We start from the raw sequence: 15,144 nt of genomic DNA on the forward strand, positions 1-15,144 counted from the left end.
AGTCCCCAAGTATAGGCTAAGTGTGGAATTAATAGTTTGATAGTTTCGTCCACCCCATAGAGAACATACAAAACATGAGTAGGTGGCTAGAATTGCCTGAAAAATGCTGATTGCCAACTAATGTCCAGACCTAATGTATATTCACAGGAATTACAACTACTTGCCATTTGAGGCCAGGAAGCCCTGCGTCTACTTCACCAGTTCCTGGGGGGACCAGACGTTCAGGCTGTACTGGTCCAACATGCTGGAGAAGATGGCAGACTTGCTGGTAGGTGACTGCCTGCCAGGTGATGGATTGGAACATTGGGAAGCTGGAGGTAGAGAGATTTTTTCATCCACCCAGGAGAAGGTCTAGACCTCGGTTTAAATACAAATACATTGGGGTTGTTGCATTTGGAGGACACAGGCCTCTTCCACCACATGGACCCAGAGGAATGAGGATACATTTTGCAAAGTGCCTGGACTTTAAATCAGACTATCCGAATTCAGATCCCTGCTCTGCTTCTTACTGATGTAGGACCTAAGGCAGACTGTACTCCTGATCTCCACAGGGCAGGTGTTGACAGCTCTCTCACGACACTGGTGGAGCCTGGCTTCAACTAGTGTAAAATCCTGAGTCCCTCACATGGTGGACAATTTTCTACAAGATCAGGCCCAAATCCAGTGAAGAAAAGAAAGATGTAGAGTCAGCCTGCAGTAACATCTCCCAGTTCAGGCATGAGAAAACAGAGGAAATCTTCGTTTCTAAAATAAACAAAAAAATAGCTAAATACTGTTTCTGGGATGTTACAATGGGCATCTCCAGCACGAGGTCCCATTCCCATCAGTCCTCTCTCCACCTCCGTGGTCTGTTTCCAGGAGGAAAGCATAGAAGAGGTGAGAGCCTTGGTCAAGGTTTCGGAGGAAGCACCGGAGGAGAAGATGAAGACGGTGCTCGGCGACTTCATCAGTCAAAGCAGGTACCAGCTGCGTGTGGGTGCTGAGCTCGTATGGAGTCGGCTGTTAATTATCTTCGAAAATGGTCCATTTCACATGGATTCAGATGGGTTACACCCATCTTTATTTTGTTCGGGAACTTAGCGTGCACTAGAGGGATTACGGTTGCTTCCTGAGACATTAGCAACTGAAACATAAAGCAAAGGGAGAAAGAAAGGAGAGATCAGGACTTACTGCTGAGATGCTTTATGAAACAAGAAAAACGCCAGCAGTGCCCAGCATGGTTCTTTGCATCTGGTAGATGCTCCATAATTATACCAACAGTGAGGTGGATACGCTATATCAAATACTATTTAATAGAACTTGTCATATAACACATTAATAAGGAGCAATTAATGACTCTTTTTTTTTTTGGCCAGGAGGTGCACAATACAATCAAAGATGCAAAAGTAGTGTGTCAGCACTAAATACTGACTAACAAGTAACCTTCCAAGTTAGTGACTTAACACAGGATTTATGATCTCACAGCTTCCATGGGCACAGCGGGGTCCCTCGCCCCGAACCTCTCACAGACTGCCTTTGAGGCCTTGACCGAGTTCGCTCAAGGCTGGGCCAGGAAGGATTTGCTTCCAACAGCGCTCACTTGGTTACTTGCAGAATTCCGCTCTTCACAGACTGTTGGAGGGAGGACTTCCGGTCCTTTGTAGTGGACGGTTGGAAATTGGCCTGAAGTCCTTGCCCAGTGGGCGTCTCCAGCCTGCCTCTCCCGACATCGTGCAGTGGATGGACGGCACAAACTAGTACATAGGGGACAGCAAAATTCCGGTGTTCTGTTTTTTATTTTATTTTTTTAATTGTTGTTTAATTACAGTTGTTCCCATTTTTCCCCCATTGCTCTCCCCTGCCCTGCCTACCTACCTCCCACATTCAATCCCCGCCCCCCCCCCCCACACTGTTGTCCTTGACCTTGGATCCTTTATACGCTTTCCTTGACTTGGCCTTTCCCCTGCTTTCCCCTGCCATGGTGTTCTGCTTTTTCAGTTCTAGCTTTCCTGATATCTCAACTACCCAAGCATTTTTACTTCCAAAAAAAAAAAAAAAGGAAAGCAAACAAATAAATATGTAGTTTTTTTCTATTTGAATTTCTTTCTTGTTTTACACTGCAGAAGCAGTGTATATGTCAGTGCTACTCCTGCTGTGAGCTAAATGCCGCCCGCGGTTCCTTTTAAGCATCTTCAAAGAGCTTCACGAGCTCATATTTTTAGACACTGTTTCTGGGCAGATTAATAGCTCAATAGCTTTTCTATGTTGGGGGTTCCTGGGGGCAATGATCATTCCTCTTTCACGTCTGTAATCAACTTAAAAATATTCACAGGGGCCAGGCAGAGATGAAAATGTTAGTTTTGGATTTGGTAAACCTGGGTTGAGAAAGCAGCTTGGACCTGCGGCCAGGGCGGGCTTCCTGGTCCCCATAGCCCATTTGGGGTGGGGCAGCTGGCCTTTGGGGCTGTCCCCTGAGACAGACAGTTTGCTGCATGGAGGCGAGGAGGCTGCCCCCTGCTGGCAGCAGGCTGGGTCTGGAAGAGGAGTGACCAGAAACTCGTGCTGCGGTCATCTACCCCGATTTAGATGAGGAAATAAGCTGTTTCCCCTGCTGCGAGGAAGGCAGAGAGACAAGTCAGAAGTGCCCCTCACACCGCCCCGGGCTGGTCCGTCCTGGAGGTGGAACGGACCGAAATTCCTTGTGCCTCTAGGGGAGGTGGACGTCTGAAAACAAGACTCGCTCCTCAAAATATAATCCTTTTAATTCCTCTTAGAAATTAAGAGGAAATGTGACTGGACCAGAAATCCAAAGAGACTTTCCAGTGAGGCCCCCGTTGCCCACAGGCAGGGCTCTGGTGCAGGGCCTGCACTGGCAGGGGCGGCAGCCTGGACTTGCCCTGTCGTCTCTTTTGTAACGGACTTTTTTCATCATGGAAGCACTACAGGCCCATCTTACAGAAAAGGAAAAGTGCGGGAATGTAACCAGTAAAAGTTCCCTCAATTATTTCTCCAATCCCACTCCCCAGAGAGGAGTGTCAATTTTCCTCTTGTATTTTTTCCTGAGCACTGGCAAACATGTACATCCATAAAAATACTCTGTTTCTTCACGAAAGATAGCATGCACGTTGTTCAGCAGCTTGCCTTCTGGCCCAACGATACATCACGGGCATCTCTCTAGAGCAGGCTGTCCCTGTCACCCTCACTCGCTGCGTGTTGACTAGTCCCTGAGATTGGAGTTCTTGCCATCTCTTTGCCCCTGTAAATGATGCCCCAGTAAACAGCGCTTTGTAAACATATACTTACAAAACTGTTCAGGTATTTTTGAGGGACAGAATTCTGGTGAAAATTGGAATTAAGTTATGTAGACATTTAAACGTTGACAGGTGCTGTAAAATCTCTTCTGAAACACCCTAACAATGTACCTGCTCAAAGGATGGAGGAGAGTGACCGCCTCCCAGGTCTTCACCAGCCTGGACGACCATCATGCTTTTTTAACTTTTCTTACTGTTGTTCAAGTACGGTTGCCTCCATTCTCCCCCACCACCCCCCCACCCCAGCCATCCCCACCTCCTCCCCTTGATCCTACCCCCCCTTTGGTTTTGCCCTTGTGTCCTTTATGGATTTTTAATAGATGGAAATGGTATTGCATTTAAGTTATCTCTGATTAGGGCACTATCTCATTTCTCCATTTTAAAGCCATTTGTGTCTCTTCAGCTGCATTTGTAACTTTTACCATTTTCCTACTGAACACATTTTTAACTCCATTCCTCAAAATGACTATTGAGTTCTTTTTACAGTTTTAAGAAAACATGGAGACAGATCCCAGTATTGAGTCTAAGATATTTGCTTTACAAACAAATTTTCAGGCACCTTTGGTGTGTGTTAAACTTGTAAGATCAAGGCAAACCGATTTATTTTGTGTGTGTTGATATGGACTTGAACAGCAGTCACAGCAGATACGTACTGAAAGAAACTGGAAAAACGAACATCTGTCCTCCGGTGGGGTCTAGGCATCATTTTTTCCCAGATAAGAGAAAGAATCTCATTTTGTTGCTCAGAGGAGTCCGTGCATCACTGCTTAATCTGAAATGAAAAATCTTGGTTCTGTGACTTCATCGACTGTGCCATTATGTTGCAGAAAGTATATTTACAAATCTCAGGAATTATATAAATGAATTTTCCCTAAGTAGGTTTCAAAATTGTTGTTCTCTTCTAGTGCCTTTATCTCTGAAGCAGAGAAAAAGCCCAAGATGCCGAACCAAACTACTTTAGATAAGAAACGACTTACGCTCTGTTGGCAGGAGCTGGTATGTGAAAATCTATTTATACTTGGAAGAGAATTGAAACGTGCTTTAAAAATAACCCTCACGGATAAGGCATAGGTCAGAGGCTACCTGAGGATAAGGTGTTCAAGGTTATGCACTTGTGTGACATGGAGGCGTAAGTGAGAAGGAAATGTGACCTGCAAAGGAGCTAGCATTTACTGGATGTTTACAACAATGAGCTGGAAGCCCACCAGTCCTGTGTCCTAGCCTGCTGCATTTCCCCTTGTTCGTTTTCTTGGTATTTGTATTTTGTCAAAGGCTGTAGACTCTTTCCCTTGACCTTCTGTCTCATAAGCTGAGAGAGCAAAAACAACAACAAAGCAAATAACTATGCTTCCTCTTCTTGGTTTCCTCCCATTAAGAACAGAGTTGTAAGCATTTCTTGGAGTGGTGCGCATTTGCAATGGCACATGAATCAGCCACAAAAAAGAGTGAAATCGTGCCATCTGCAACAACATGGACTTAGAGGGCATTGTGCTAAGGGGAATAAGTCAGACAGAGACAAATGCCAGATGATTTCACTTACATGTGAAATCTAAAAAGCACAATAAATGAAGAAGCAGAACAGAAACAGGCTCATAGACACAGAGAACATTTTGGGGGTGGCGGGGAGGTGAATGAAAGAGGTGAAGGGATTAAGAGTTACAAACTGGTAGTTACAGAATAGTCACAGGGATACAAAGTACAGCATAAAAATGCAGTTAATATGGTAATAACTGTCCGTGGTGCCAGGTGGGTGTCAGACTTATTGGGGGTAATCATAAGTTATATAAATGTCTAATCATGGGGTTATACACCTGAAACTAATATAAAATTGTACACCAGCTATAATTTTAAAATAAAAAGTATTTTTTAAAAAGGTGGAAGGACTTCTTGAGAACGGGGATGTAGCTGGTACCCATCTCTGTCGTGGAGACCCCCCTGCACGGTGTGGGGTGCCCGATGGGTGCTCAGTCCCTGCAGAATGAGGGGTGACCGAGAAACGCCAGACCAAATCAGGCCCTGGCTTATCTCACCTCCTGCCTTCAGTCCAGCGATGGCTGCAAGGGACATTTTATAGGAGGTCGTGGTAATTCTGCAAAGAAAAATTACTCAGTGTCTGACTCACCAGGAATTGTTGAAAAATGTGAGTTGTATTCAGAGAGATTCAGTGATTTTTAAAGGTCACAGCTAGTTGCTCATCATCTTGAGACTCATACTCAAGTCTCAAAACTCCCGGTCCCTCCTTCTCTCCAGAAATGTAAGTGGAGGTTTGTGCACTCATGTCTGTGCCTTAGGGAGGCCCCCCCCCCCCCACTGTAGGGGGGATCTGCCTCCAGGCCAGTTCCTCAGCACCCTGACCGCCCTCCCTGTCTGTCAGCATCATCCCTGCCTGTCGCTCACAGAGCCCTGCTGTCTTCCCAGCGTTGGACAGTCCTCGGCCCGAGCGAGTTCATGGTTGCACTGTCTCTGTCGTGGTCCAGCCCTACCTCCTCATCTCCAGACCTGTATTTCCAGCCTCCCAGCAGGCATGCCCCTTGCTTGTCTCATAGCACCTCACACTCAAAAATGCACATGTCCTACTCACCTTCCCACCTACCCTGGCTCCGCATCCTGAATCGGCACTGCCCGCTACACTTGTTGCTCTGAAGAGAAGCCTGGGAATCCCCTTCAGATCCTTTCCTCTCACCCTAAACAGCCAGTCTGGCCCCAGGCCCTGTTGATTCTGCCCCTTAAGGGCTCTGGGACTTGTCCCACTTCTTCATTCCCCAGGATCACTGCCCAAAGTGAGCACCTTTGTGTCTCCATTGTGGACTGCTTTAGTAGTCTTGATTTAATCCCTCTTCCTAGCCATGACCACAACTGCTTTCTAAAACGCAAACCTGACCAGGGCCCTGTCGCTTTCAAAGATCACTGGCGATCTTAATCATTTGCAGGACAATGTCCAAATTTCTCAGAGGGGCAGGGCTGTCCACTCTCTCATTCTGACCTAGTACCCCAGCCTTATCTCCCATTACTCCCCTTCCAAACATCTACGCCCCCCCCCATTTTGGACCCTCAATTATTAGGTGATGTCTTATGTAATTGCTCCCTCTGTCTGACCCGTCATTTTTCTTCTTGGCAATTTATTGACTGGCTGGCTCACTTAACAGACATTTATTTTAACACCTGCCATGTGCCAGGAGAATGCCTGGTAAGAACAAGGCAGAGGAGGTCCCTGTCCTAGTGAGGTTCACACTTTAGTGGGGAAGACGGAGGTAAACGGGGAAGTAATAGATAAAGAAAATGACTAGAGGTTAGATAGTGAAGGAAATTCTTAAAGGCGCTGTAATGCCGTGGTGACATTTAAGCTGAGGCAAGAGAGGAAACCAGCTGTGCAGAGCCTGGGAAGAACATCTGAGGGAGAGGGAACCCCCAGCACCCCGGTCTAGAAGAATAAACCACACTCGGCGTGGTTCAGGGCAGCCCGGGGCCCACAGAGCGAAGCCCCGTGGGAGGAGCAGGGAGCAGGCAGGGCCAGCTCACACGGGGCCTTTGAAATCCCCGTGAAGTGTTTGAGACTCTTCCCTAAGTACACACATGCGGGCTGAGCGAAGGAATCAAAGTAAACACTCTTAGATGTTTCAATCACCCATACGGAGCTCCTTGGCAGAATTTCTCATCAGAATTTCTCAATGATGCCGCCTTGGTCTGCCAGCATCCGCCAGGCCTCTAGGAAGAGGTGGTGAGAAGCGTTAACTAAGGGCTTGGACTCTGGGCTCAGCTGGAGGTCAACTCCAGCTCACCTCTCAGAGCCGCATTACTCTATGGCCCCAGCTGTAGAATGGGAATAAGAGTACCTACTCTCGTTGCTAAGGTTGCTGTGGTGCCAGGAGGATTCATACAACAGTAAGAGCATTGTCCAGCCCAGAATAAGAGCTCAGTACATTTTAGCTATTTGTATAGTTGTCGCTAGTATCAGAAAACCTAGATTTGGACCTTGCCTACCAGAGCTATGGAACCCTGATAAACTTCTGACTTTTCTGAGCCTCAGCTTCTCATCTGTTTAAGGAAAGTGAGATGATATTCACGGCCTCTGCACTCCTATGAAATTTTTATTAAAGGAGCAGCATGCTCAGTGGGGGGGCCCCGAAACAGCCCCCATGAGTGGCTCACTGTGGAGCTCATGCGCACTTTCAGGACCCTCCAGCAACAGGGCAGTGCCTGATGTCCAGACTTCTAGAAAGATCTGCACTGATTCTTGTCTTGTTTTAGGAGGTGATGGCCAAGAAGGCCAAGGGGATCATTCAGCAGCAGAAGAAAAAGTTATCACTCAATGAAATGATCCATGAAGCCCAAAATTTTGTGGAAAAAATCCGCTTTCTTGTGGATGAGGTAATGAACTCCAACAGCAATCCTCATTTGGAAGGTCAGACTGGATGGCTTCCTGGCGGCATTTGAGTGTTTGACAAGGACGAGAGATGGAGCAGTGTCGTCTCCTGAACCCTGCAGGGCCGAGCAGGCGCCGTTGGTTGAGGGGTGAAAAATGAGATTTTAAAATTAAGCCAACTAGCTACAGCTTTGTTGCTGTTTTTAAAAAACAAAGCTTGAATATTCAGCAGAAATAAAAAGCATGTCCCTTAACGGACTCAAGAGAAGTCCTTAATGGACTCAAGAAAAGTCAAATTTGCACAGGATCCTTGATAAGTGTTCAACAGAGGATTTAAACTCACGGCCAGTAAAGGTTAAATCAGCTTTTCATTTTTAAGTTAGTTGTCACCAGTGTCTTCTGGGGATTTCTAGAATGATCTAACAGTGATATTTGCTTCTGTCAGACACAGGGCTTTGTGTGGGAAGGTTGCAGGAAGAGATACAGGTTTACTGCTTCTGTTGTTACCAAAAGTTGTATTTCTTGTAAATCAGCCATTCTCTGCAGGCGTAATAAACAGTGAGACAGGCAGTCATTCTAGCAGATGCAGGGACTTTAATAAACACCCAGAAGGCTCAAAGCAGGCATCAGGGCTTCAGGTCTGTGACTGACCAGCCCTGGGGCCAGGAAAATGTTTGCTTCCACATCGGGGGAGAAGGGATGCCCCAGGAGGATGCCACTTACACCGGGATGTCAACATACAGAGCAACCGCTTCCAGCCCAGCAAGGCTGCAGCCTAGTTTAGGACATTGCATTTCTCTTTTGTCTCGGTAGCTACGTGGGTTCGGAAATGTACATTTCCAGCTCTCATATCATAATAGGCCTCTTGGCAGGGATCTCTGCAATTCCTATGTTGACTAGCTCAATTCTAAAATCTCATTTTCTGTGCAATTTAGTCAAGTTTTTCCTGAATAGCCACTTAAAATGGAGCTAAAATGCTTGCAATCCTATTTTAGGTATAAAGTCCATGTGGAATTGTTTTCCCTTCCGAGAGTAAACGGAAAGACATTCATAGAATTTTTTAATTTGAATGTTCTGGAAATGTTACCTGGTTCTTAGGAGGCCCAATGCTTGAAGATAAATCACTATTACAAGATTGGGGTGGGGGGGGGGCGTGGAATCCATGGGAAAGTGTAGAAAATGTTTGTTCTACAGATGGAGAAAAGCAGGCCACTAAAGATGCCAAACCTTTGGTCCAATTTGCATATCGTTAAAGTACAGTGAGCATTTGGCAAATGGTGTTGACATGGATTGCTAATTCACGACCCAAAGCTTTCTCTTGTCAAAGAAGCTACATTTCACCGCTCGATTGCAGAGGTGTTTTAGGATCAGAGAACTGTGGGCATGCGCTTGTTAACCCCCGGCCCATCAGATCCACCCCCTCCACCCCTACAGCCGCAGCACACCATCCCCGACGTCTTCATCTGGATGCTCAGCAACAACAAGAGGGTCGCGTACGCCCGCATCGCCTCCAAAGACCTGCTCTACTCCCCCGTCAGGGAGCAGATGGGCAAGTACTGTGGAACCATCAAAACTCATTTCCTCAAAGTAAGTCTGCCCTATTTTTGACTCAAAGATGGGAAATCTCTGGGGTTTTTTCCCCCGGTTTGCTCAGCATTCGTAGTGTGTGTTCATATCTCTGACTCTTCCCCAAAGCTTTCAAAGGTCTAAAGAATACAGTTTAATCCATAACAGAATGCCAGGCTTAATACTTATTAACTGTGTGACCTTGAGTAAGTTATGATAGTTAGCATTTCTGCGTCTCCTGTTCTTCAGTCAAATGGGGGGGGGTGTTGAGGACCCCCCCCCATTTGACTGAATAAGTGGGTGCCTGCATATAAAGAACACAGAGCGTGCATCACCCAGAGTCATCACCCAGTGACCATGGGCATTCAGACAGATGGGCACCCCCCACCCAGAGGACATTCCTGGATTCTGTCCCCTTCGCACCCAGCGTACCTGGGGGTCCTTGTGCTGTTATCTGTCATGCGTGGAAAATGACTTGAACAATTCTGCCCCTGTAATGATTGTAACCGAAAAAGGACACTTTTTACCCAAGTTACTCATCACAAACATCAGGATTTTTCTTCCACTTGCTCCATCCAAGAAATTCTGGGGTCACAAGAAACATTTATTTGTCTTAAAAATAGCAAATCATTTTAGAAAGGCTCTATGCTAAAAATACGAGAAAATCAGCAGCATGCTGCTCGCCTCCTAAATACTTTGATGCATCCTGGCGTTATTTAAAACGAGAACAAAGAACAGAGTGCAAATGAAGCCAGAGGCTGCATAGCTGACTTCTTTATCTGTATTTTGCTTTCACCACCCAGATGGTCTCGGGTGATAGATAGCTTTGTAAATCCTGTTGAATTCAATTGTCCCGACAGGATGACACATCTCAATAAGATGACTCAGCAGAACTATCTTTAGTCCTGTTTTGATCATCACCCCATGCCTTTAACTCCCTTCCTGCCGACTGCGGGGATGCTCTTCTCCTCACTGAATCAGTCAATCTGAAAGAAAGGACGAGCCACACCAGGGAGACAAAGTCTTCGCACACCTGCCATCCACCCCTGTGTCTCAGCTGGGTGTCAGGAGGCGCAGTAAGACAAAGGAGGGCAATCTGAAACCTCCAGGCCAGAGGTGTCTCAAAGTTGGTTCCAGGGAACGACTGTGGTTCAAGTGGTTCTATAAACATTCCTTGTTCAAGCACCTCTGGGGGTTGTAGTTAGTCCATCCCTTGGAGTGCCACTCATGAAGGCTCTGAGAAGGCCTGCAGTCAGGGAACACCTTCAACAGCCCAGGCCTGCTGATCTGATTCGCCTAGGAGAGCTGTGCGTGAATTTTAGGAAGCCACCATTCTCAGGGGCCCAGTCTGGGGACTATTAATCTAGAGGAAATGAAGGTGCCTGCTTCTCCGGAGCTTGGCTAAATAATGGTAAATCTGTAATGGCAACCAGGGTTTGATGGTCCCTGGTTTCATGGTCTTCCTTTTTCTCTAATTTAAATATACTCGCAGTGCTACTAACAATGCTGGAACGGAATTCGTTGAGCTCAGCCCAATGCACCATCCCCCAAAACCAGTCTCCCGGTTCTGTCTCATGCCCACAACGCCCCTAGTGGCCAAAGGGCAGGAAAGGACATTCATTCATCACTAAAAGGAAACTTCCTGTGCACTCAGAGCCCAGCCGGAAGGTGACGCTCAGCCTTCCTTTCCTTTTCTCCTGGAGTCGCCTCTCTGTGCTGGTTTACCCGACGTTAACTCCAGACACCCCTTCTCATTCTCATTGCCATCCCTCTCCTGGCTTCTGCTCCGCACCGCCGGGTCAGTCTCTTCTTCTCAGGCCTCCAGTTTTCCATCCAGCTCTCCCCTGGATGCAGCAGGGAGTGAAACTGCTGCAGGACAGACAAACCTTGCTCTTACTAATACCGATGGACCAGCTTCAGCATCTTCCTCTCCCTTTTCTGACTGGCCAGGATTCCTCTTTGTTTTAGCCAGCTGGCGTTGGCCAGCCCCCCAAAGGAGGTGGGCGGGGCATGGGAGAGGTGAAGACTTTAGCTTTCTGTCTCACGCAGTTTTTATCCACGGGTGATCACAGTGTTTCAATGCACGTTTGCAGTCTTTCCTTATTTTTTCTCATTTGTTACCCCTGCCTTGCCAGGCTATTCTCAACAAATGTTGCCGGGGTCGGTCAGGCTAGAGCGGCTCATGAGAGAGAGCAGAGTGGGGAAGGGGGGAGGCGGGGAAGACACACCCAGGCTAGAAATGCCTGTGAAGTTAAAAATATTGTTACTATTATTATTATCAGAAAAAAATAGATAATTCAACAAATATTTACTGAGTACTTTCTGGGTGCCAAGCCCCCTTTTAGGCACTGGGGGCGGCACTGTGAACTGACAAAATTCCTGCACGTCTACAAATGGCAGAGGGGTTGCTTTTATTACAACAAAATAACCTTAGGCTCTCAATAAATATTTGTTTTATTAAACAAGTGCTTGATGCATCTTAGCTATTATTATTATTATTATCATTAAAGTGATGAACTGGGAATTATTTGTCTTACAAATTTGAGAACTGTAAGCTGCAGAGTGGTTGTCTTTACCGACAACAAAAGGACCATTTCTGCTATTTGTAAGCTGGATGAAGAACGCATCCCATCCCCTAAAGAATCAGATCCAAACCCCTCCACCTAACCAGCAGGTTTCCTCAGCCTCGTCTGGGTCATTGTCCGTCCCAGCTTGCTCTTTTCTGAAAGCTCTTAGCAGAACCAGCCCTGGCACAGAGCAAGCACCCACTCACTGAACATCGGCCCGTATTACACTGTGAGTTCCTGCCCCCGCATCTTTGTTCTGCACTTTCCTCTCCCCGGGGTGCCTTCTCCGCTGGCCCAGCTCCATAACACTGATTCAAGCCCAGGGAAATATACGAGTCTTAAAGAAAGGATGGAAGCATCTACCGCTTCTTTTCTGCTCCTGTAGCATTTTCTCTCTTACACTTGACTTTGCATTTGAGTAAATGAATGCAAGCTGACCTCCTTGTGTAGATGTGAGATCTTGGAGGGAGGCCAGGGCTGTGTCTTGGTCTTTGTGATGCCCTCCTGACCCCACCCCGTCAGCAGTTCCTAGAGGCACTTGTAGTAGTTGCTGAATTGAGTTGCTCACAATCCACTTAAGGCACGCACAGAGGAAGACCAGAAAGTGGACAACTATGCTCAGTTTCAGACTCAGGGGCTCCGCATTGGGTGCCTTGGAAAAGTCAGAGCAAGTTGTAGCCTCTTGTTGCAGGATTTTGTGAGTCTCTGGGAAAGAAGTGATGTAAAAGAAAGAGGACAGTACTGATTGAAAATCCTTAGAAATACTAAGAAAAGGCACTTAGAAGGGTCAAAAAATCTGCAGAGGTTGTCATCCTCAGAGCGAAGGCCTTGCCATCAACCCTGAATGCAGCCAGATCTGGAGCTGCGACTCCTTAGAGGGGACAAGGAGTCTCCTGACCCTGGCGATGGGGAAGGGAATTAGAAACCCCACTGCATGCGGAAGGGGTGAAGGAATGGGAGGTTTTAGTCTGGAAGAGAGAACATGGAAGGGCAGTAGGTTCCTCCAAGCACACGAAGGCCTGACCTGTGAAAGAAGTATCTGAGTTCTCCTGAATGAAGCAAAGGGGTAGAGGTGTGGCTGGACATGTGGGCTCTTGGAAGGTCTGGGGAGACAGATTCCAGCTCAGCAAGGAAAGAGGCAGGCGGTAGGGATTCAAAGTCCAGGGTCTAGGTCTGACGTCATCTCTCTTGGGTTTGAGTCCTGTCTCTGTCACTTAAAAGCTGAGGGTTCTTTGGGAACTTACCTAACCTCTCTGAGCAATGGGGGCAATGACTATACCTATCGGTTAGATTTACATGACCCAAGGCTCAGCAGCGCTTAACACAGTGCCTGTTGAAGCTTCAGGCCCCACTACACCTGAATCCGCCTCTGGAACTGTGCATTGTGGCAACTGGGGTCATTGGTCTCGTTTTGTTATAAGATGAGCTCCTGAGAACTGCTCTCCGAATACCCCCGGGCATGTCCCTAGGTACCCAGGAAGGACCTCACTTCCCAAAGAACAAGGCCCACGCTCGGCTCTCATTAATGCGGTGGGCTTCCTTGCAACCTTTCCGCAGCTCCCTGGAAAACGGGCCGCTGGCTGGTCGGTGCAAGCCAAAGTCGACGTGTACCTGTGGCTGGGCTCCAGCAGACACTCGGGCGCCATTCTGGACAACTTGCCAGCGGGCTATGAAGCAGAAGTGTCGTCCTCAGTGGCCGGCTCCAGCCACCCTCCAGCCAGCCTGGTCTACCAAGGTAGGAGGCGCACGGGCGAAGCGGGTCGCTGGGTGTCCCTGGTGGGCCCCCGAGAAAACAGGGAGGGGGGGACATGCGTGTGTTGTTTGTGCTTTATTTTAAGGTCAACTTATCTGCCTTCTTTTAATATAGCTTCTAAATTTTCTTCCTCACCTTCCAATGTCTGATCTAAAACAATCAAGTCAAGTCATTTAACACATCTCAAATGAACATCGATATTTTTCTGTTAGTGGAGAAAAAGTAACAGGCATTTCTTTGTAGGCAGACAGTATAGATTAAGTTTGAATTTTAAGCAAAAGGTGTGTTTTATATGAATGTCAGTGAGACCTTGTGTTGATGTGACCTGTAGAATTGAAGTAGATTTTTCCTTGTTTGTGGCCCTGGGGCTTTGGTCTAGCAACAGCCGTCATTTACACTTCCTGGTAAGGACCCAATGGAAACTGGTATCAGTAGGGTCTCTCATGTTTCTCTAGCTTGTGTCTTGGCTTGGTTGCTTTAAAATTTTATTTTTTTAAAATCCTCACCCAAGGATATGTTTATCGATTTTAGGGAGAGAGGAAAGGGGAGAGAGAGAAAGGGAGAGAGAGAACTATTGATGCGAGAGAGAAATATTGATCATTGTCTCCCATACATACCCCAGCTGGGGATGGAACCTGAAACCTAGGTATGTGCCTTGACTGGGAATCAAACCCACAGCCTTTTGGTGTATGGGGTGATGCTCCAACCAACTGAGCCAACCCAGCCAGGGTTTGGCTTGGCTGCTTTTAGAAATTCAGGTTGCCTTATGTAATCCTTTCTCCTTTGTAGACATTTTCTATGAATACCATCATGGTTACATTTCCATATAATTTTAAATGTTGTTGTAAGTATTAGTGCTCACAGCTGCATTTTGCTTCTGTTTCCAAATTGATTCGATTTGCAGGATCTCTTGCTGCTGAGTTCAGATAGCATAGAGCAGTTTTACCTTCACTTTGCCTGCAGCTGAGCTTTAAACTGAGCCCATGTTGGACACCGGGGAGGCCTGTCTACAGCCCAGGCTTCCTGTGTCACACAAGGCTCCTCCGATCTTGGATGACCTTGACTGCCAGGGGAGTCTAAGGGCCCAGTAGTTAGAGAAGAAAAGCTTCTGGAGATAGCACCTACCACATGCCAAGCATGGTGCCCTATGCTTTCTACGTAAGATCTACTTTATTTCTCACATCGACCCTGGGTGGTTTCTCCATGTTGCAGATGGACAAAGGGTGTATCAGAGATGCTTAGAAACTGCTCAAGACCACACAGCTAGTAACTGATAGGGCAAACAATCTCCAAACCTTGCTTTATTTCCACCGTCCCTGGATGTTTTCCATCCTGTCTTTAGCATTTTGTTTTTGGGTGAGAAACATCCCCTTCAGGTCATTTCTAGAGACACTACCTGTAGAGATCCAAGGTACCCGGACACATTTGCTGTCCCAGACACTGACAGTTCGGAGGAGAGAACAGAGCTTTCCCACAGTGCCCTGGTCCCCTGCAGCCTGTTTTCATGGGGCGGTCTGAGAGAATGCCTTGGCCGGGAGCTTCTCCACTCTCGCCTGGGCTTCCCCACTGAACCCCAGTCCGCTGCCACCCGCAGCCCTCTCTCTG

At 47.1% G+C, this 15,144-nt stretch overlaps 1 protein-coding gene across 1 annotated transcript in view; it reads left to right on the forward strand.

The window, feature by feature from the left end:
- The window catches only part of FER1L6 (fer-1 like family member 6), a 99,020-nt gene that overhangs the window by 31,680 nt on the left and 52,196 nt on the right, over positions 1–15,144 (forward strand). Inside the window, exons 13-18 of the mRNA XM_028533829.2 lie at positions 148–268; positions 859–959; positions 4,196–4,286; positions 7,539–7,658; positions 9,088–9,240; positions 13,344–13,521. Of these exons, the coding sequence (XP_028389630.1) occupies positions 148–268; positions 859–959; positions 4,196–4,286; positions 7,539–7,658; positions 9,088–9,240; positions 13,344–13,521 (764 nt within the window). The remainder of the gene's footprint in view (positions 1–147; positions 269–858; positions 960–4,195; positions 4,287–7,538; positions 7,659–9,087; positions 9,241–13,343; positions 13,522–15,144) is intronic.

The sequence above is a fragment of the Phyllostomus discolor genome, chromosome 7 (genome assembly GCF_004126475.2).
Source record: "Phyllostomus discolor isolate MPI-MPIP mPhyDis1 chromosome 7, mPhyDis1.pri.v3, whole genome shotgun sequence".
NCBI lineage: Eukaryota > Metazoa > Chordata > Mammalia > Chiroptera > Phyllostomidae > Phyllostomus > Phyllostomus discolor.